This window comes from Stigmatopora argus, chromosome 3 (genome assembly GCF_051989625.1).
Source record: "Stigmatopora argus isolate UIUO_Sarg chromosome 3, RoL_Sarg_1.0, whole genome shotgun sequence".
Taxonomy (NCBI): domain Eukaryota; kingdom Metazoa; phylum Chordata; class Actinopteri; order Syngnathiformes; family Syngnathidae; genus Stigmatopora; species Stigmatopora argus.
Window position 1 is genome coordinate 12728447 of NC_135389.1, and position 20025 is coordinate 12748471.

The window sequence follows — 20025 nt, forward strand, 5'->3', positions numbered from 1 at the left end:
AGCAGTTTGAAGATGTGAAGGCAAAGACTTAGACAACTTGAAAGGTGATGTCATACAGTAGCATTTTTTGTGGAGTAGAGTGTAGGGAAATAGCAATGAGTAAAGGCTTATTAGGTGTTAAATTGGCTGTATCTGCCAAGCAGGTGGAGGTAGGCATTCCCTGCTTTATAAAAAACTGCCTGTACACTTAATATTTAACATTTAAGTGTAGTGTACATGCCGAAGATAACGTTTTATTCCAAATCCAAAGACATATTGATCATCTATTTTCTTCATGTTGATAAAATGTTAAGTAGACCAATTTCTATCAATAGCGACTGCATACACTGAGTTTATTCATTTTAAACCTGTGCTCATTTAGAAAATATTGCTGTCAATAAAAACATATATCTGTAAGATTTTGCTTTTATGAGCAAAAGTACTGCTAAGGAGCCTTAAACAATGTTCACAGGAAATCACATAGTGACCTTGTGCTGTTTTTCCTTTAACATGAAATACAGTTTGGCCCTGATGACACCCGTATCTGTATTATATTAAAACTGGTGCTCTCAACAAAAAGGAAAATGTCAATTATTATAATTTTCCATGAATCAACTAATTCCACCAGTGTGTGTTTAGTATAATGATTTAATGTAAACGACAAAAATGGGAAAAGTCCACTTTGTATGAAACATGTTCAAATGTGTCAATGAGGGCACAATTAACAGTTAAACAGTTCAATAATAACAGGCCTTAAGAAATGAAGTCCCTCTGTCAATGGTTTGGGTGATTTGATGGGAATCTGGATATAATGATGTAAAGAACTTTAGGATGATGTCAACAAGAGGTTTTCTACCCAACTTAAAAGGTGATGTCACATAGTATAGGGCTCTGTGTCCTGGATGTATTTTTGTAGTTTAAACAAGTCAAATTTTAATCGCAGGTCTTAAAATCAAGACCCTTGCTATGTTGAAGAGGTATGTAACCATGCCAAAGGAAAATGTTGTGCTGCGGTGTATTATATGTAATATAATGTTAGGTCAAAATGATACATATTCAGTTTCATCTTTAGTTTTCACAGCATCTGAAGGAACAAAGATGTCAATTACATCCATCCATGATCATTCGAGTCGAGGGACTGCTACAGGTAAAGCTGTCAATCATTCAAGCCTTCACTTTCTTTTTAGAATTTTTGGTGCCATTGACAGCCTTACACGTCCAATCCATTTGCACGGGGAGGGCATGAAGTAAAGTTTTAATTAGAAAAAGTACTTCCTTTGACCTTTAAAACCACTTTAGCAACTGATACCCACAGAGCTTTTCAGTCAGCGGTTTGTTAATAAGTACAGCACATCCTGTTCTTTCATGTGCACTGCAGGCGCAGATGAAGACGATAGCAGAGCCTGTTCCGTTGCGTGCAGTGCACTGGGGACAAATGCAGTGAAAGGTCCGGCCGCTGCCAAGTACACATTAAAAGTTTTTAGTTCGAATCGGTGTCAAAAGTGAAAAGTGCTGAAGATCATAAAATGAAACATGGTTTAATAAATGGATAGGATTGATAAGCATCGCTTTGAGTCAATGACATTGACTTTTGCATTTGATGGAAAGGACTGTTCCATTTGTTTTGGTGCAAGTAAGACGGCATCAGGACTCTGAGCCTAGTACAAAGTCAGGCTATCCCAATTGATAAATCACGATGAAATTTGAGAATTTCTGTTTTAAAAACAATAGGAAAGCAAGCTGGGTTACATTGCATATAGGTTTCCTTGCTTTAGCCTTAGTTTTGACTCTTTAAATGTTTGTTAAAATTGGGAGTTATCAATATCAGTGTCAAAAGAATCCCAATGAATATGCATGTTCATAATTTAGGTAAAGAACAACAACAGAAGTTGAAGGACCTGTATATCATCAACAAGCTATTAAGCTCATTTATAACAAATTTATGTGAACTCGTTAGCTGACACTGTTGATGATTGATGGCAATCCATTTTAACTTCGCCGAGTAAAATGGATTGGACGTCCATTGCCGAAAATGGCTCTGCAACCTAATCAATTAATGCTCGCCTTTCCATTTCAAATGGATTGGATGTCTATTGCCATCAATGGCAGTCAAAGAGTTGAAAATACTTATTTTGATCAATGAATGTGATTATGTAATACCAGTAAAAAAAGAAAAGATGGGGAATCTAATGGCACAGTTATTTTTTTGCAGATCAAAATGAGAAAGAGCAAGGCCTCATCGACCAGAAGAGGAGAGATCCAGAACCTCTTTAACAATTATGCCTCAGGCCAGAGCACATTGCCTGCCTCCTCCCTACTGCGTTTCCTCCACAAGGAGCAGATGGAGCTCGAAGCTGATGAAGCTGCGGCCGAGAGTCTGATCGAGAAATATGAAATCGAGGAGTGTGGTGAGTCCTGAGAACTGTGAGGTGTCTGATAACTTGAGGTCTAATTATGACCCTGCTTTCTGGTGCTTTTGTAGCCGTTGAAAGGCAGTGTATGACATTTGAAGGCTTCCTCCGCTATATGGAGTCCAAAGACTGCTGTATCTTTGAGCAGACCCACACATCTGTCTACCAAGACATGAACCAACCGCTAACCAGCTACTTTATCTCGTCGTCACACAACACGTACCTAACAGGTGATCAACTGGTAGGCAAAAGCCACCTGGATGCCTATGTCAGGTAAGCCATTGTGGTCATTTTATTTACTTGTTGGAATTTTCTCAATATAGATTGGATGTCATGAATTTAGGACGACCCTCTGGGAATGATCAGATTTTTTTTCCTTTCTATTAATGGCAATAAAACTCCAATCTTTTTTTGACCGAATAATTACACAGGTCAAACCAACAAAAAATGCTGTGATTTAAACACTTGTTCTTAAATAATCCAATGCTGAACTATTGCAAAATCTTATTTTTAACAAAGTATAGCTGGCAATTAAAAATATCTCCAAGTAACCATTCATCCATTCATTTTCCATACTGCTTATCCTCACAAAGATCACGGGGGGTGCTGGAGCCTATCCCACCTCACTATGGGCCTAAAACAGACAACAATTCACACTCACACACACATTTAGAGTGTTCAACCAGCCTATCATGCATGTTTTTGGGATATGGGAGGAAACCAGAGAACCCAGTGAAATCCCATGCAGGCCAGTGGGAACATGCAAACTCCATACTGTGAGGTCATAAACACCTAGCGATTCCATCCTTGATCTCACAACTGTGAGGTGGACGTGATAACTGCTCTTCGACCAGGACTGGTTGCAACAATATCGGACACAGGCAACACTGCTGCTGATAAAGTGCTCTAATATGTCAAAATCCATCAAATATAACAAGCTAACATTGGCAAAAAATGAGAACAATGTATGTAACTATGCAAACCGAAAAGTTAAATTGGTATGGGTTGTCACCACTGTTCCCTCTAAGCTGCGCGCGTGCGCAATTGCGCACTACTCTCGTCTTCTCTGCGCAGCAGAAATCCTATGGCGCGCAGTAAAAAAAAAAAAAACAGATTTTTTTTTTTTTTTTTTTTTTTTTTTTTTTTTTTTTTTTTTTTTTTTTTTTTTTTTTTTTTTTTTTTTTTTACCCCTTTCTTCATGATGGGCTCGGTTCTAATGTCCAAAGAGCTCCAGTATTTGTATTTAATCATTAAACGCTGTTTTCGGCTGGATTTGACCGAATTTGAGAGCATTTTGAGCCGTTTGGCGAATGGACGTATATAGACGTTTTTTTGCCTCCATCGCGATATCATCACGACATTTTACCAAGGAATTCACTTCCCTGGGCTCGGTTCTAATGTCCAAAGAGCTCCAGTATTTGTATTTAATCATTAAATGCTGTTTTAGGATGGATTTGACCCGATTGCTGTCATTTTACGGCTCGGTTCTGCTACATCTGCCCGCCCAAGAGTGCTTATTCCCGGGCTGCCATTGATGGTAGACTAACATTGATTTTTACTATAATTTGGACAACACCGGCGGCGGGCCGGATTAAAAATCCTAACGGGCCGTATATGGCCCGCGGGCCGAGGTTGAAAAACTTGTACACACACGATCCGGGGGCGGGGCGAGCGCGCGAATCCCGTTTCGGCGAAACCTCCGTTCGGCCGAATGAACGTTCGGCGGAACGTCCATTCGGCGACCTGCCCGTCTGTCAAACGTCCGTCGGCGAAACGTCTTTAGGCGAATCATCCGAGTACCGATGATGTCGCTCACACTGGTACTCAGTGCGCTCAGGGAGGTTGACTTTCTGCTCAGACCAACAAAAAATTAGAGGGAACATTGGTTGTCACATTGAATTGTGCGGTCAAGTAAACACAGTATTTTACAGCAACTATTTGTTTGCCTATACATCATTGCCTGGAATCATCAATGGCAGCCAATGAGTTAGTAAGTGTTTGTTCGCAGTGCTCTGAGGAGAGGTTGCCGCTGTCTGGAGATAGACTGCTGGGATGGGCCAGGTATAGAGCCCATCGTCTATCATGGTTACACCCTGACTACAAAGATCCTCTTTAAAGATGTCATAACAACAGTAGAGCAGCATGCCTTTGAGGTAACACTTGAGTTGAACTTCTGCTGTCATCCACGTGTTTCCCCATTGACTCCCTCTAATGATACAATATGAATTCATAAGCGTAGCCCATGATTGTCTTTGTTTAGAATTAGTAGATTACCTTGATGTGCTGATTGTCTTCTCGCAGGTGTCTGTATACCCGGTTATCCTGTCTCTGGAGAACCATTGTTCCAAGGAGCAGCAGGAAGTCATGGCCATCTACCTCACCTCCATACTGGGGAACAAGCTGCTGGACGTGCGTTTGGACCACCAAACTACAGGAGACCTCCCGAGCCCGAATGTAAGATAATATGGAAACATGCCATGCTTGTCAATGTTGTCGTTTTGTTGGCGAGGCACTGGGTTGAACCAATTAAGACTAATTTAAGATATTTAGACAGCTTCTAAAATTTGTTTCCAAACGATGGATTCCCATTTAATGTTTAAACAATGTTTGGATTAAATCCATTTCAGTTAGGGCGAGTTTTTAGTGTTCGTCTAATTCAGAGTACTCCAGTAAAGCATTGATTCAGCCAATTGCTGAACAGATGATTGACAGGTGTGTGCGCTCTCACTTTAGCCTATTGTCAATTTGATGAGCTGGATGAAGGGCTTTTTTCTTAGAGAGCATGCTTTTGTGGGTCTAGGTGTCCAGGGGCTCCCTTTATTTCTTTTTCGAAATTTTCCGCAAAAAGTATTTTGATGGCCTGAGTGCTTGAGTCAGGACTCTCTAAAGCTTTTTCAGGCAATAGCATTTTTATGGAATAAAGTAAAAAGAATAAAAGCTTTAGTGCACCCCCGGTTTAAATTGTAAAATGTGCAGATATGGGTTATCGAAATTGATTCATTTTCCAATCTGCTTATCCTTACAAGCGTTGAGGAGGGAAACCAGAGCCCTAAATTTGTTGCCAGATTTATACAAAATCACATTTTTGATAACTTTGCAATACTTATGTCATGATAATGAGACTTTGAGTCAATAAAAGAGGTGTTCATGAAACATTTAAGAAGGGTTAATTTTGAAAATCATTATCATTAAAGGGTGGCCTGGTGGTTGAGTTGTTGGGTGCGTTAGCTTCACAGTTCTGGGATCGTGGTTTCGATCCCAGGTTGGTCCTCAGTGTGTAGAGTTTGCATTTTCTCCCTGTGGGTTTTCTCTAGGTGTTCTGGTCTCCCACATTCCAAAAACATGCATGGTAGGCTGAGGCTGGTTGAACACTAAATAAGCGGCTCAGAAATCTAATGAGTGATTTATCATTATTCCTTTGTTATGTCTGAATGTATCAGACTTCCAACTCATTTTGCTGTGCTAGGTCACACATTTGCATGTGTTCGCTTGTGCGTTTGTTTGTGTGTGTGTGTGTGTGTGTGTGTGTGTCTCTGTGTGTGTGTGTGTATAAATGGCTATGCAGGACCTAAAGTATAAGATCCTGATCAAGAATAAAAAGCTTAAGCCTCGTGCTAGGATAGAAGGAGTATCAGGAACAGAGGCAGAAGACAGTGCAGATGAGGGTGAGGAGGAGGAGGAAGAGGAGGAAGAAGATGAGGAGGAGGATCAACAGAGCAGATCAAAGTTCTGGTCCCCAAGAAAGGCAGGCTCAAAGAAGAAAGTGAGTTAGGGCCATTGAACCAGGTTGAAGCCAATACTGGAAAGCTAGGACAATATCAAAACAAATGTGGTGCAACAATGTATTAAAGTCACATTGGCCGCAAATAACTGCTCTGTTATTTCTGTCCTCCTGAACGTAATGAGCAGAAAAAGAGGGTAGTGGTGGCGGAGAAACTTTCTGACCTGGTCATATACACCGTGTCTGTCAAGTTCATCAGCTTTGGCCACTCCAAAGATAGTCAGAACTCCTGTGAGAACACATCGATGGCTGAGAAAAAAGCTCGCAAGCTGGCCAAAGTTTCCGGTAAGGTAATGCTTAAAAATGGAAGGCAAGCTTGGTTTCTGAAATGTCACTTGAGCGTTAAATAGACAAGGACAATGGAGTTTTTTGAAGTCACTTAATGACTATGTAAATATTTTTGTCACTTTATTGAATAGGTTGCGCTTTGTCCACAGGTAAAGACTTTATTATTCACAACCAGAGGTTCCTAAGCAGGATTTATCCAGCAGGGTCCAGGACGTCGTCATCCAACTACAACCCACAAGAGTTTTGGAATGTTGGCTCACAGCTCGGTGGGTCAAATAAGGCAGCTGGTATGAGCTGTGTGCAAAAATTGTCTTGATGGAGTTTGGTTCACAACCCACATACTCAACAATGGTCAAATAGTATTTTATAATTCTATCCGAGTCTGATAGCACATCTGTATTTGGCGCTTCCAATGTTTTGTTTGTTTCGCATCTGCCGCAAAGACAGCCTGACATGAAACCCTACAGAGTCCCAGTGCAGGTTGGGCAGATGGTGACATTTTGCTATGCGGAACGATGCTGCAGTGCCAGGCCGGCCCAAATGGATCAATCCCAGCTAAATCAGCAGAACATTCTCTAAAGTGATGCAGACGGGCGGTTACAACTGACGATTATAGTTACGCCGAAATAGAACCTTCTCCCCAAAGGGTCACGTCTGTTACTTTGTAGATTTTTTTTACTTAAGACATCCATTGAGCGGGCATTTTGTCTTCTCGAAAAGCACCCAAAGATATAGGACAGAGTACATTGTTGGAAATCAACTATCATAAAAAATTTAATACATGCAACAAAACTAGACATTTTTTTGTTTAACTTTAATTCTCTTACCTCTGCCCTGTTGTACTTTGCAGTGGCACTCAATTTCCAATCCCCAGGATTGCCCATGGACCTTAATGACGGCCGTTTCCAAGACAACGGAGGCTGCGGCTACGTCTTGAAGCCCCCCGTCCTCATGACCAGTGAAAGGAGCTTTGATCCCAGCTGCAGTCAGCGCGGTGTTCCACCAACACACTTGCTACTCAAGGTATTGTTTGGCTACAGGCAACAAATGTGTGTTAGGCAGCGGCGCAAAACAGTTTCAAACGCGTCAATGAGTGTCAATAACAGCTGAGCAGTCGTAGTATTTCCTCCTTGAAAACTACAGACGGAAATTACAAATGTTTTCTTGTCATATGACAAACAAATTTTAATCTGTTTCACATCTTCAAAAGTACAGTACATCTTACTGTATGTACACTGTGTATGCACGTCACCAGGTGATCAGTGGGTCCAATCTACCATTACCCAAGAGTGGCAAGACTCTGGACCCTTTTGTCAGAGTTGAGATCCACGGGATTGGATTGGACTGCAACAGAAAAAACACAAACACAGTAAAAAATAACTGTAAGTACATAAGAACTCAGTATTAATGACAGCTCAAATGCAGGATTCATCCAAAGGACATCGTCTTATTTTTTGAATGAATTTCAGTCTTCCCAGAAAAGTCAAAAACGGTTGAAGTTTGAGCAAAGAAAAATATCAAATACCAATTTGTTTCTTTTTAAAGTTTTTTTTTAGTTGGAGCGTTATTTAATGATTCAAATTTAATGGACAAAATGCGACTAGTTGGGGCCATTTTCAACAATATTTTTGGAAAAATATGACAGTGAAATTTGGAATTAGCTCATTCAGAACTGCTATTGATTGATTACAGCGCTGAATCCTTTTTGGGATACCGACATGAACTTTCGCATCAGCATTCCAGACCTGTGCCTGGTCCGCTTCTGTGTCCGAGACCAGATCGGCTTTCTGTCCAGTGACTTTGTGGGTCAGTATACGCTTCCCTTCAGCAGCCTAAAGAAAGGTCAGCAAATACTTGTTTTGTCAAGACTCCTGTTGATTACATTTTGGCCTATCTTAAAAGAAAGATTCTCCCCACCTCCAGGCTTTCGCTGGGTCCCACTTCGGTCCCGAGACGGATGCAGCTTAGATCCAGCGTCTCTTTTTGTTTTTGTCTGGTATTCCTAAAAAAACTCAAGTCGACACTCGTATAGATGTAGAAAAACAAGCGCCGAGTACAGAACGGGAACACAACAAAAAGATGCAAATAATTCAGAACGTTGCATTTCCTCAGTTAAAAATATCGGTTTTATTGCTTGGAAATAGATGTGTGCTATTCCTGCAAGGGAAAAGACCAGAACACTCCAGCAAACCAAAGTCTGTTTTACAGCTTGTATAAATTGACGCGAAGGTCAAAATCCCTTGAGTGTGATTGTAGTTTCTTTCTTGTGACAAAATTAGTATTTGAAGCCAGTTCAGTTAATATGAGCAATATTGTCCTCCCCCCTCAAAACGATAAATCCTCTTGTTTTGTTGTGGTTAAAGGCCTAACAAGTGACGCCAGGTTACACTAACACTCTATGAGTTCTACTATGAGAGAAGGGATCTTTTTTTCACCCTCCCAAGCATCGCTTTCTCTCCCGTGTGAGGAATCCAGCAGGGAATCATATAAATAGCATCCACAGGGGTATATATTATTGAAGTAAATCCAGCGAAGAAACGTCTATTTCTGTCCGGCTTCATCACCAAATCCAATAAATGAGAATTTGAGAGGAGAGCCGAGCGGGCCTGTCAGCAGGAGGATAGCGTCAAGATAACTTGAGGACCTGCCTGACAAACCTTCCACTTACAGCACTGTGGTAGTTGCGTGGGTAGGCCCCACTCAAGGGCGTGTATATAAAAATAATAGTAACAGTAATTATTGTTAGGCAAGCTAAAGTCCCACGGGCACCATATTGCCTTCATGATAGTATACTTTTTCCTCGTGGGTCTCATGTTCTAGTTGTACACAAGTCTGTTTTCAGTGCAGCTCTACTTTGTGGTAATCGTCGTACTTTTGGCACTTACTTGAAAAAAAGGATGGGTAATGCAGTTGCAGTATTGAACAGCCTTTAAAGCAAATAACAAATGAGGGTGTTCTAATGGTTCATAAATATATTTGCGCTGTTCTATTGTTAATGTGATTTTATCTGGTAATGTTGAACCATTTAAGTAAAAATCTAACGTTGTAGGAAATACATTTTTAAATATTAATTTAAAAAATTGAACATCTATAACTAATTTTACTAATCCTCTGAGCTGCCGTTAAGCAGCGATATATGTATATTTATATGTGCATATATATATTTGCTTTGTTTGTTAGTCCACAATATCAGAGTCAACAACATTGTGATCACCATAGAAAAAAGTTTGACCCGTCTCATTAGCTCCAGCCAATCACCTGTCAACTGCCATAAACATGTTAAATTATTCATTCATCAATTCATTCATCTTCCATACTGATTATCCTCATGAGGTCTACTCAGGATTTCTCAGTTGTAACAACATCCATCATAGTTGAAACAACACAAATTGTGTTTGCCTCCTTTTGGCCACAGGACTTCAGTACAGCGACTCAGCTCAAAGTGCTGCATTTCCGAGAATGAACCAAGTTTTCTTGTTGAGCAGCTCTTCGTCCAATTTGATGTTTGTGGCAGCTATGAAAGTCTTCTTGCTCTTTACGCTCACCTCTAGAACCATCCCATAAAGCAGGGGGACATTGACGTACTCCAGCTGTCAATGACACCAACATTTTGTCGGACTGAGCAGATTTGTATTTTAAATCTAGTTTTTTGAAATGCTACACATTTTTTAGCAATGCTTGTAGTTTATATTCTAACATTTATTGCGCAGTTTCAAGTTATCAAGGTTCTTTTTTGTTATTTATTTTTAATGTTTAGCATTTGTATAGCATATGAAACTTATTGTTGATGTGTAGAACCAGAGCTGATCAAGTCTAGTTGGCAACCAAATATTCTTTTGTACTTGAGTAAATGGCTGTACATTGTTACAATAACACCCATAACCCATATAAACAATAAAAGTACTGTACCAGTTCATTGAAAGTGGGGCTGTCATTATTCCGAACCATTTTTGTCTTTCTTTTAGACTTGTGCTGGGGGTCCGGTCTCAGATAGGTCACAACGTAGGCATCGGGATTGCAGCCGTTAGCAGTCTTCTGCAATAACAATAATAATAATAATTAGACTCAGAATTACTATGGAGGGCTTTTTTTCCAGTGTGGCAGGCTCACAATGTTCTTGAGGTGTTTTACCAAGACGGAAAGCTTGCGGTCCTTGTAAGATATGTAGAGCTGGATCTGCGGAGGCGCTGCTGTTACGGGAAATAACAAGTTTACACTTTTTAATCCAAAGTTTATTTTATATGAATTACACAAGGACAAGTGCAAGCGAATCGTGAAATCTGGCCCTGATCATATTCAATTTTGGTTTCTGGCACTTTGTTCTTCTTAGGGCAACAAATACTAACAACTTTTCAAATTGATGCAGTACAATGGACAGATGAGATCAAGTTCACAAGGACAAATTTACCTTGGACCACACTATCATGAACCATTTCAGGTCCATCCAAGAACAAGCTGCACACAAATTCATTCTGAAAGCAGAAAAGCAGATTTGCCTTTAGCCTTAGCCAATATACTAACTGAAAAGCTAGAGCATACAAACCCCTATGCAAGGACCCTCAAAAAGTTGTTTTAGGTATTTGTTCAGCAAAGTCATCTTCCTATTGGTGGTGAATGAGAGCATATACCAGGACGGGAATCTGAAAATGAAAAAAGTAAAAAACGTAGATAAGGTGTACTGCTGCTGTGCTAGAATGCTTGTCGGCTCTTCACCCACTGAGGCATAGCGGACTCAATGAAGTGTTTCTGCAACTGCTTGTGGATCGCCTCGAAGTCCTCATATGTCATTGTGTTATACCAAAAGCCATCGTCAATGGTCACCTTCAGGTTATAGATCTGAAAAAGGCACAAACAGATGAGTCTATAATATTGAAGATGAGAGTTCCTCAAGTGTATAACAGATCTAACTCAATTACTGCCTGGGTTGACTTGAGATTAAATCTATTTTGACTGGGAACTGCCAGACCTCTCATTCCAAATGGATTGGACATCTCTTGCTAGGGCAGCAGTGGCGGTGTACACAACAATATTAACTCTAAAACTCAGCCCCACCGCAACTTTGTCCTTCATGGTGAAGTCCTGGATCACGGCATCTTGAATGTTTGTACTTGGAGCAGCAACGCCATCGCGGATCGATGCTGCCTGCTTCTTCCTTTGGGCCATGCTGTGCGTCAGGAAGTTTAACTTGGCTGCTACAGAACCCATGCTCTCCTTGATTTTCCTAAATAAGATACAAAATACTGCAAAGCACTGGATTGAAATAGAGATGGTACCCCCCAAAATGTTGACAATGGCTTTACTCTGTAAAGTAAGACGTGGCTTCCAGGTCAGTGTGGTGCGGTCGGAGATTTCTCTGGACGTACTGCAGGTCATTACAGTCCCTCAGTTCTGGCATTTCCGCATTGATCATCTGGGGTCAATGCAAACAGCAGAAATGAACGAATGTAAAACTAATTAAGCACAAAAAGATGGGTTTGAGTCAGGGGTAGAACAAATGTGAACAGGGGCTGGATGGGGGTGACGGAAGCTCCAGGGTAATCACTCACGGGCCCCTTTCACACGGCAGTGGTAGAGATATTTGAACACCTACTGGAGTTCAGCGTCCGGGTGTGGCCCTACACCCAGCTCCACCCTAAGCGGAATGAATTCTGTTTGTCCTTACCAGCTCCAGCAAGCCGAGTATGAGCCCTGATCGGTGTCTGATGATGTTGTAAGCTTCACAGCAGACTTCTACAAAGCGATGTAAGCGTTGAGGTTTCTGACCACCGCCTGTGATGAAGTGCTGCATCTCTGACGTGAAAACGAATGGTGAGCGGTCCCTATATTATTTAAAAAATATATAAGAAAGAAGTGATTGCTTCGATTAGATTTCATTGCCACATTGACGTGCCTTTTAACATTTGCGATCTTCTGTGAGTTGCCCATGATCTTCCCGAAGTCGATGTGGAACATGTGTCCGGTGTGCTTTAACATGATGTTATCGTTGTGGCGGTCGCAGATCCCCAGGATGAAGGTGGCCACGCACCAACCTGCACATGAGTGAACGAAGTTCTTCACGGCCTGTAAACAACAAACAGAAGCAGATGTTCATAAGGAACTCTGGAGGTCCACTTATATCAGAAACTTTGCCAACCTTTTCATAGTCCTCTTTTGTTTTGTTCCACATGTGAAACCACTTCTCCAGGGTGTCATGTCGAAGGGTCCCCCCCAGACCCCACTCCTGCTGAATCTTCGCTAGAGTCACCGCCTCGGGAACCACTTCTATGAGGCCTGTCCATTCAAAAAGACAAACAGTGAAACAAAAGCCACACGGATGCATCTCTCTCCTCTCGAAAAGTTAGGATTTTTTCCAACAGTGACATAATTCGCCACAACAAGAAAACTATTTAGATGGTGCTATTCAAAGAAATGTTTCAATGCTCAAATAAAATGAAATCACCCTGACTGCTGCCAGTAGAAAGACATCTGTAGGTGACCATTCTCAAGTCCAACCCTTCTTGGAGCCACACCCTATCCATGATACGGACGATCTGTAGTACCAGCATGTCTTGGCGCAGGGTATCTCCTGTCTAGAGACAGCATGTCCTCATGAGTGATGAAAAACATTCTCAGGAAAGCTTAATTTGTACTCAAAGTGCCATGTTTGTATAAAAATCCATGAGCACATGCTTCTTCTTGATGGGACACAACACAAAATAATAAAGTTCTGCTTGATGACTAACCTTGCAGATCACAGCAATGTTCTTAGCACGAGGGTCAGTGCAAATGAAGGACACCCCCAGAGGAGAGGTATTGGAGTTGTAAAATTTACAGGCCTGAAAATGAAAGTTCACATTGTGAACAAAAATACACGCTTGGATTGTAATAATTATGATACGGAACATTTACTTCCAAGTCCACTCCCTCGACGCGAAATGCAATGTCTAGAGGCAGACTGCAGCTTCCCCCGTCACTGAAGAACTTCTCAATCTTCTCCTTTTCTTTGTTCAGAACATTCTAAAAGGAAACCAACACGGTTCTTCAAATATTAAATTCGGCTACCAAGTCCCAAATGGCAAACGACCTTCCGTCGCGTCTTCTCAGACATGCGAATCTTTTCGGCCAATTTCACGAGCACTGACAGCAAGCGGCTCTCTCGTTCTAGTTCCTCCCTTAGCGCTTGACCGCAGCAGAAACGCAGGGCCGCGTGCACTTTACTGAACCAGCTCTGGTAGTGCGGCTCACTGCAAGCGTCCTCAAGCAGCCTGCCAACGGTACATTATGAACAGAGAATAGGTACCAGTTAGTAAAGTATACAACCTTTATTAGTAGTGCTGGGTACAGAATATCTGCCAAACTAAAGTAAATGTTGTATCATCAGTTTAACAATTCAACAATTAACTAGTTGGTACCATTGCTTAGATTACCATGATCGCTAATCTAACGTATGCTTTTTAAATCCTCTGCCAATTAGTAAATGCACTTAACTTTGTAATACATAAATCCATGGTTGAGTTCTTACATACCAAAAGAGTTGATGGGCAATCCGAATGTTCTTTAGCGATCTCTCCAACAGCAACATGACCAGAGGCCCATCCAGCTCCCACTCATTCTTCAAAGCCTACACATACAGCAACAAAATGATGATGCTGATGATGAAGAACCGGAGATAAAGGAGCACCAGCTCACCTGAACTAGCTGCGGTAAAAATAACTCGTACTCGTCATCGGGTATTTGTTCAAAATACTGTACAGCACTTTGACGCACAGTCTGATCTGGAAAACTGGACAAATATTTTTTGTTTTTGTTTACTAGAGCAAATTGGCAATCATGGCAGGGATTTGTACCTATCAGTAAGCAGGAACAGAGCCTCTTCTGGCAGGTGGATGGCCCAGTGGTCCAGAACTGTGTAGATTTCTGTGAGGTCCTCAGTTTCCCACTTGGGGGCTCCACCCAACACGAGGTGGAGGAAGGTAGTTGCTTTGTCACTGCTGTGTCGCTTACTCCACAGGAAGTTCTTGTCATTCTCTGTCAGACTGGAGACGCAATTTGAACTGTCATCTTTTATTCTTTGGGTTGAATCTTCCCACCGTGGAATTGATTTTCCATGACTCACAGGCAAAGACACAGCTTCTGTGACACACTTGTCATTTTCTTTTCCAAAGCTTCGCAAGGTGACGAGAATATGAACGATCCAGGGAGCGCGACGGGCCTTTGGTACGTCCACTCTACCTCATCTGGGAACTCAAGCTACACGAGAAAGCGGATGACTCACGCTTTTGGTTTAGTGTGTTTAGATTATCGACTCCAGACATGACTGACCTGTAAGATGACCCCCACTGTTTGTCTGTGACTGTCAAACAGTGCTGGGGAGGGGACTGAAGACAAGATGGGCAACATGGACATACTGAGCAAGACTGTCCCTCTTACCAGAGTTCTATAGACAAACAGACTTTAGTTAGCAATGGGAAAGACCCTTGCAAATGTCATTCAGTTTCTGTATGCAATGCTTAACTCATACCTGTTCCTATAAAGAGGCAGGACAGCCCAGGCCAGCAAAGTGGGGGTTTTCCCGTTCCGTTTTGATCCCATTAGCTGGAAGGTCAGCATACACTCGTACGGCAACTGCTTGACTGGCACAGGAAACGCCATCCTGACATTCCAAAGCACAAACATGACTAGCTGGTGTGGTGGCACTTGCACCATGTTTAGGGCCCATTTAAAATACTACGAGTGGGCCATCCATGACACAAAAAAAGAGTTTAGACCCCTAATTGTAAACATATGCAGGTATAATAGGAAAAAGCGATAGGGCCACTTGAATGTAAAAATAGAAAATGAAACCAAACTCACATGCGGTTACAACGTAGTTTTTTCTCAAAGGATAAAGCCGTGCTGATGTTTTCCGAAAGCACCGTGGGGCAAATCTGCGTCTGTCCATACGTCAGCTCACAGGAAATGGAGAAGCAGTCATATCTGGAGAAAAGGAGAATGTAAAGATCAGGTTTTTAGCACACTGCTTTCATACTGGACTTCTCATGTCGTACGTGGTCACCCAGTACGGTTGTAGTTTATAGAGAGCGGCCACGTTGAACTGTAAGAGTTCACTGTTGCTCTCCACGTCACGGGTCTCGGGCTGGATGGCAACATCCTCTGTTCTGAAGTTGGACAGGAAGTTGTCAAAGAAACTCTGCAGGACTTTCAGCAGGGACATGTTAAGCACCTCCAAAGCTACAAGACAAAGCAGGTCATGGTTCTAATCTTCTCGATTCACAATTGAACATTTATTTTTAAAAAACGGGGTGGACTCACCACTTTCACATTCTGACATTTCCTCACAACTCTGCAAGAGAGAGGAGGACACACACAATTCATGCATCAGATTTGTATTTGGAATTTGAAAGAGGTGACATGTGGAGTTATCGGGATCAAGTCGATAGGTGCAACACGGACCAGTGGAATGGGATTGACTCTGTTTAGCCGACCAATGGCGTCTTCCAACTCCTCGCTCGAGAAGCCACACAGAAGGTCAGTAATGGTGCGAACGTGGGCCACCAAAACGTTGATATTCATCCCGGACTGAACACAGAGAGTCACTTTGAAATGCCTCTCTCCAACATATCTTACACATCCACCTGGATATGTGATCAGTCTTTACTGACTTTACTTCTCATCAGCATGGCCTCTTCCCTGGTACAGCTCAAGAGCACATTCTGCAGACTCAACCTGAGGGAGAAACAATTTCACGGTTAAACAAACACATGCACACACCTCCTTAGGTCAACATTTCCTGCAAAGTTTGTGACCTATTAAGATGCCATCATGACAGGGCGTGTCTGCAGGATATCTTACTTGCATGCATTCAAGACGCAGACAGGACGCACAAGCTCGTAGAGAGGAATTGAGGGTTTGTCATCCCCCTCCTTGGGAAAAAGAGGACAATTAGGATTAATGATGGCACTTTTTTTTTTACACCATAATCATTCAACAAGACTTTACAAATCTTTCTTTTAGCAATTGGAACAAATAAGAGCTTTCTCTACTTACAACTAACTTGCACTAATCAGCTCATTCATTTATTCTTTCATTTTACGTTCAATTTATATTCACAAGGTTCGCAGGGGGGTGCTGGAGCCTATCCCAGCCAACTATGGGCAGCAGGCCAGGGACATCCTGAATTGATTGCCAGCCAATCACAGGGCACAAGAACACAGACAACCATTCACGCTTACACTCACACCTAGAAACAATTTAAAGTGATCAACAAGCCTAGCATGGATGTTTTTGGTACGGGGGAGAACTAAACATGTATTCATTTTCAACACCACTAATCCATGTCAGGGCTGCTGGATCTTATTCCAGCTGACCTTGGGTGAAAGGTGACTACACCCTAAACTGGTTGCCGACCTGAACAAGCAGAGCACACAGAGGCAGACAAAAAATTGAATCGATCCTGGGCTGCCCACACCGAAGTCAACCAAATGAACCACGACAACACCAGTGACTACTAATTAAACATTATTATTTATTACTCTTCTCTGCCATTGAACCAGAAGCTTTCAAGAAAAAAAAACTGATCCTCTGTAATTTATAGGCAAGTGCCCAGTTTCAAATCGCCAGTGTATTTGAGAATTTCTTGAAAATATCAGTAAAAAACATGGCCTCCGGCAATCTGAACTTAGTATTCAGGGCAGTTGACTCTACTGAGGCAGCCCAGGCAAACATGACTCCAATTCTCTCCTGAATGTCAGCAGCCACTATGTGATTTGTATACAGAACAAAGTTTAAAATCTGCAGGTGGTGTTGCCAAAAGCAGCCATAATAAATACTCTGCATCGTAGGCCATTGACCAATGATTAACGTTTGACAAAGTTTGAAGTGACTCACAACCCTCGCCAGGCTGTGTCTCAATTTGCTGGAGTGCAGCAGTCGAAGGGGAAGATTCATGTTGAGCTTGCAGTGTGTTTGAACAACCTCGTGCATGCCCAGCATCTCGTCACTGTTGAGACGTAGTGCGTCAATGAGCAAGCAAGTGAGATGAACAATTATGGCCTTACTTAATGAAACTACTTACTTGTGGAGGTACTCCTCAGAGTTGCACAACTTGAGGACATAACAGCCTGTTGGTTTGCAAGTCAGCTCCAGCAACTGGAAAATCTCATTGATAAAACTTTGCACTGTTCTGTTCACTGGAAAAGAGAAACAACATTACCTGAAAACGCAATATCCCGAACTTTTTTGTGAGCAATGGATGGAATTTCTTATATCACGATCAGATGGATGTGATACCTGTGGTCGGGATCGAAAGTGGGTGACTTTGATATTCAGTCGCCACGGTGATGGTCAGCTCAACCTGCTGCAGCAGCGCTGGATGGATACGTGACATTCGAGCTCGCGTCACGCCACAATCGTGAGCGCTTTGTGCGGCCTTGTGACGTAAGATCAGACTGGCGACGGAAAGCGCAAAAACGAATCAAAGCAAATAAGGCAGGTATTCTGTTCAAAATACCGGTTTAATTGCAATAATTAAAACCGAAGAGCATGCCAAAATGTCATTTTATAAACAAAGGACACACAAAAGTTACACCTACAAAAGGGCGTGTATATTTTCATCCAGAGGAGCTCTAAAGAACCTCAACTATATTTTGGACTCCCAATGTTACATAAGCCCTTGTGGTCCCACCTAGGTATACAATTGTCCAAAAAAGTCTCCATTTATGAAATAGAAATATTTTGTGGCCTAGTCCAACACAAAGGTAGTGGTGAGGCATAGCAACAGCATAGCAACTAATATTGTTTTGTACTACAGTAATTCTCTGGTAAGATTTTTGGAAATTGTTTTGGGTTTTTTTTTCTCTATTTTTGCACCACCATCAACCATAAAATACCCATGCATTCAAACAACAAAGTGGTGGCTTAAGACTTTTGGTCAGCTTTTGATGCTTCGTACATTATACTAGAATGTGTTATCTTACTTGGATGTGGCCTGAGAAAATGCAGCCATGACTGAAGTACTTCCTTCAGGGGTGTCTTTCAGTTTGATGAAGCATTTGTCCTGAGGCCAAAGACAGGCCTTCATGGTGTCAATTCTCCCTCATCACGCAGATAGAAAAACAATGCAACGTACTCACCGGGTCATCTGATTGCGTGCTGGAACGGGTCAACTTGTAGCTGGGGTCTCTCAGGTCACAGGAGAACCTATGGCCGAGGGGCACGTGCCTCCTGGGGGGTACTGGTGGGGAAATGAGATCCCGTCCACTTGGCCCTTTCGCGTTCGGAACCGGAGGGGCGCTACGAAGCGGTCGGAGAGGCTCGTGTGTTCCCTTGAGTTGTCCTTGACTTTCAGCTTGTGTTTTCAAACTTAGCGACTTGTTTGGTTTGGGCAGTTGTCTATTATAAACATGAATATCGATGTACTCGTAAACATTTTCTGTGGCAGGCGATAAGAGCTCATCTTTTGCGTTTTGTCTTTGAATCGCTCCACGTGCAGGGGGTACTGGTGGCAGTGACCTGTTGCGGTCCATCGCATTGTCACTAAAAGAGGTTCTTGACACTGTCACTTTACAGCAGAGAACACTGCAAGAAATGACACTGAATATTAGGGAGAAAAATATATATATTCATTAATTGCAGGGGAACTTGATTTGACCGAACAATGTGGAGAAATGTTACAGTACCATTTTTTTTAACCAAGATATGCATTGCATGATTCATGGATCAAACATTCTCTGATTTTTGCTTTCTTCCTGTTGGGAGAGTGCAAGCACGACTGACAGATTGAACACGGTGAAGTCAATTCCAGGTGAATTTAAAAGTTTATCCAAGGTTAAATTAAGTTCACCTCTCAAAATGTCAAACCAAAAGCCAAATATCCCAGAATTGTGTTGTTGTGAATTGAAGCCTAGGGTTGAGTCTAATCATTAACGGCCTTTCAAATTTTAGCAGGAAATGCTGCCAACGCGCCACTGTGTCTCGCGGACTTTTCCGTACACAAACTATAAAATGACAATTAAAAAATACAACAATCAAACACTGGGTTTTATGGCAAAAAATTAAAAATACAAAAGTGCGCTTCAACCCCAAAATGTAATGTTGTATAATTACACATTTTTATGATGATAATAAACCTGTAGAAAAATAATTGCTCAAAATATCAATTAGATGCATATGATTCTTTCAAAATAGAGTAGTTTTTGACTTACCATTAGATCTTTCCTTGATTCCCCTTGTCTCTTGTAAACTGAGGACGTCATTCATGTCCAGCAAGTTAGACCTGAACATTTACAGGTGACACTCGTAAACCCCTCCCACTGGAAGCACCGCCCACTCACATGAAGCACACCGATGACACGCTCTCTACTGGAGAAAAGCTGTTATCACAGGAGGATATACCTGCGTACACCTGTCCTGGAATAGCCTCATTTAACCAATTTACTGCCATTAAAGGCAATATACATTTAATCCATTTGAAAAGCAAAAAAAAAAAACAAAGAAACAAATAAGATTGATGAAATGGCTTGGAAATCACCAATGAATTATTCCAATATAGCTGCTTCAAGCCAATTAATTTGTTGACTTTCTGTCTTT

General features: G+C 41.8%; 2 protein-coding genes across 3 annotated transcripts; one reads left to right on the forward strand and one right to left on the reverse strand.

Annotated features, from left to right (window-relative positions):
• Positions 1-947: 947 nt before the first annotated feature.
• Positions 948-10375, forward strand: LOC144071400 (1-phosphatidylinositol 4,5-bisphosphate phosphodiesterase zeta-1-like). Its single transcript, XM_077596466.1, has 13 exons — positions 948-956; positions 1052-1126; positions 2192-2387; positions 2462-2663; positions 4399-4543; positions 4692-4844; positions 5956-6153; positions 6300-6456; positions 6609-6725; positions 7310-7482; positions 7715-7841; positions 8152-8301; positions 8383-10375. Exons 2-13 carry the CDS (start codon positions 1097-1099, stop codon positions 8463-8465), a joined length of 1731 nt encoding a protein of 576 aa, XP_077452592.1. The 5' UTR covers positions 948-956; positions 1052-1096; the 3' UTR covers positions 8466-10375.
• pik3c2g (phosphatidylinositol-4-phosphate 3-kinase catalytic subunit type 2 gamma) lies at positions 8563-19744 on the reverse strand. 2 transcript variants are annotated; one of them, XM_077596464.1, is made up of 33 exons: positions 19641-19744; positions 18570-19014; positions 18414-18493; positions 17728-17885; positions 17513-17627; positions 17326-17437; positions 16291-16361; positions 16101-16164; positions 15892-16017; positions 15751-15781; positions 15486-15669; positions 15292-15414; positions 14960-15091; positions 14761-14875; positions 14555-14688; positions 14286-14474; positions 14128-14221; positions 13965-14059; positions 13523-13703; positions 13348-13455; positions 13182-13274; positions 12899-13028; positions 12593-12729; positions 12350-12519; positions 12122-12278; positions 11760-11869; positions 11512-11680; positions 11177-11295; positions 11003-11099; positions 10868-10931; positions 10570-10646; positions 10369-10494; positions 8563-10049 (listed from the first exon to the last, which is right to left on the reverse strand). In XM_077596464.1, exons 2-33 carry the CDS (start codon positions 18960-18962, stop codon positions 9897-9899), a joined length of 4107 nt encoding a protein of 1368 aa, XP_077452590.1. In that variant the 5' UTR covers positions 18963-19014; positions 19641-19744; the 3' UTR covers positions 8563-9896. The 2 variants fall into 2 exon arrangements, with proteins under 2 accessions (XP_077452590.1, XP_077452589.1); XM_077596463.1 differs by having other exon boundaries at positions 10570-10649.
• Positions 19745-20025: the final 281 nt, after the last annotated feature.

Bases quoted from the DNA above. Each gene is read 5' to 3' on its own strand.
- LOC144071400 (XM_077596466.1), top strand. From the start codon at position 1,097: ATGATCATTCGAGTCGAGGGACTGCTACAG. The intron at 4,544-4,691 runs GTAACACTTGAG...GTCTTCTCGCAG, and splicing joins TAGAGCAGCATGCCTTTGAG to GTGTCTGTATACCCGGTTAT. The intron at 7,842-8,151 runs GTAAGTACATAA...GATTGATTACAG, and splicing joins AAACACAGTAAAAAATAACT to CGCTGAATCCTTTTTGGGAT.
- pik3c2g (XM_077596463.1), bottom strand. From the start codon at position 18,962: ATGGACCGCAACAGGTCACTGCCACCAGTACCCCCTGCACGTGGAGCG. The intron at 12,730-12,898 runs GTGATTTCATTT...TTGAATGGACAG, and splicing joins TTCTACTGGCAGCAGTCAGG to GCCTCATAGAAGTGGTTCCC. The intron at 10,932-11,002 runs GTTTGTATGCTC...TTCTGCTTTCAG, and splicing joins TTGAGGGTCCTTGCATAGGG to AATGAATTTGTGTGCAGCTT.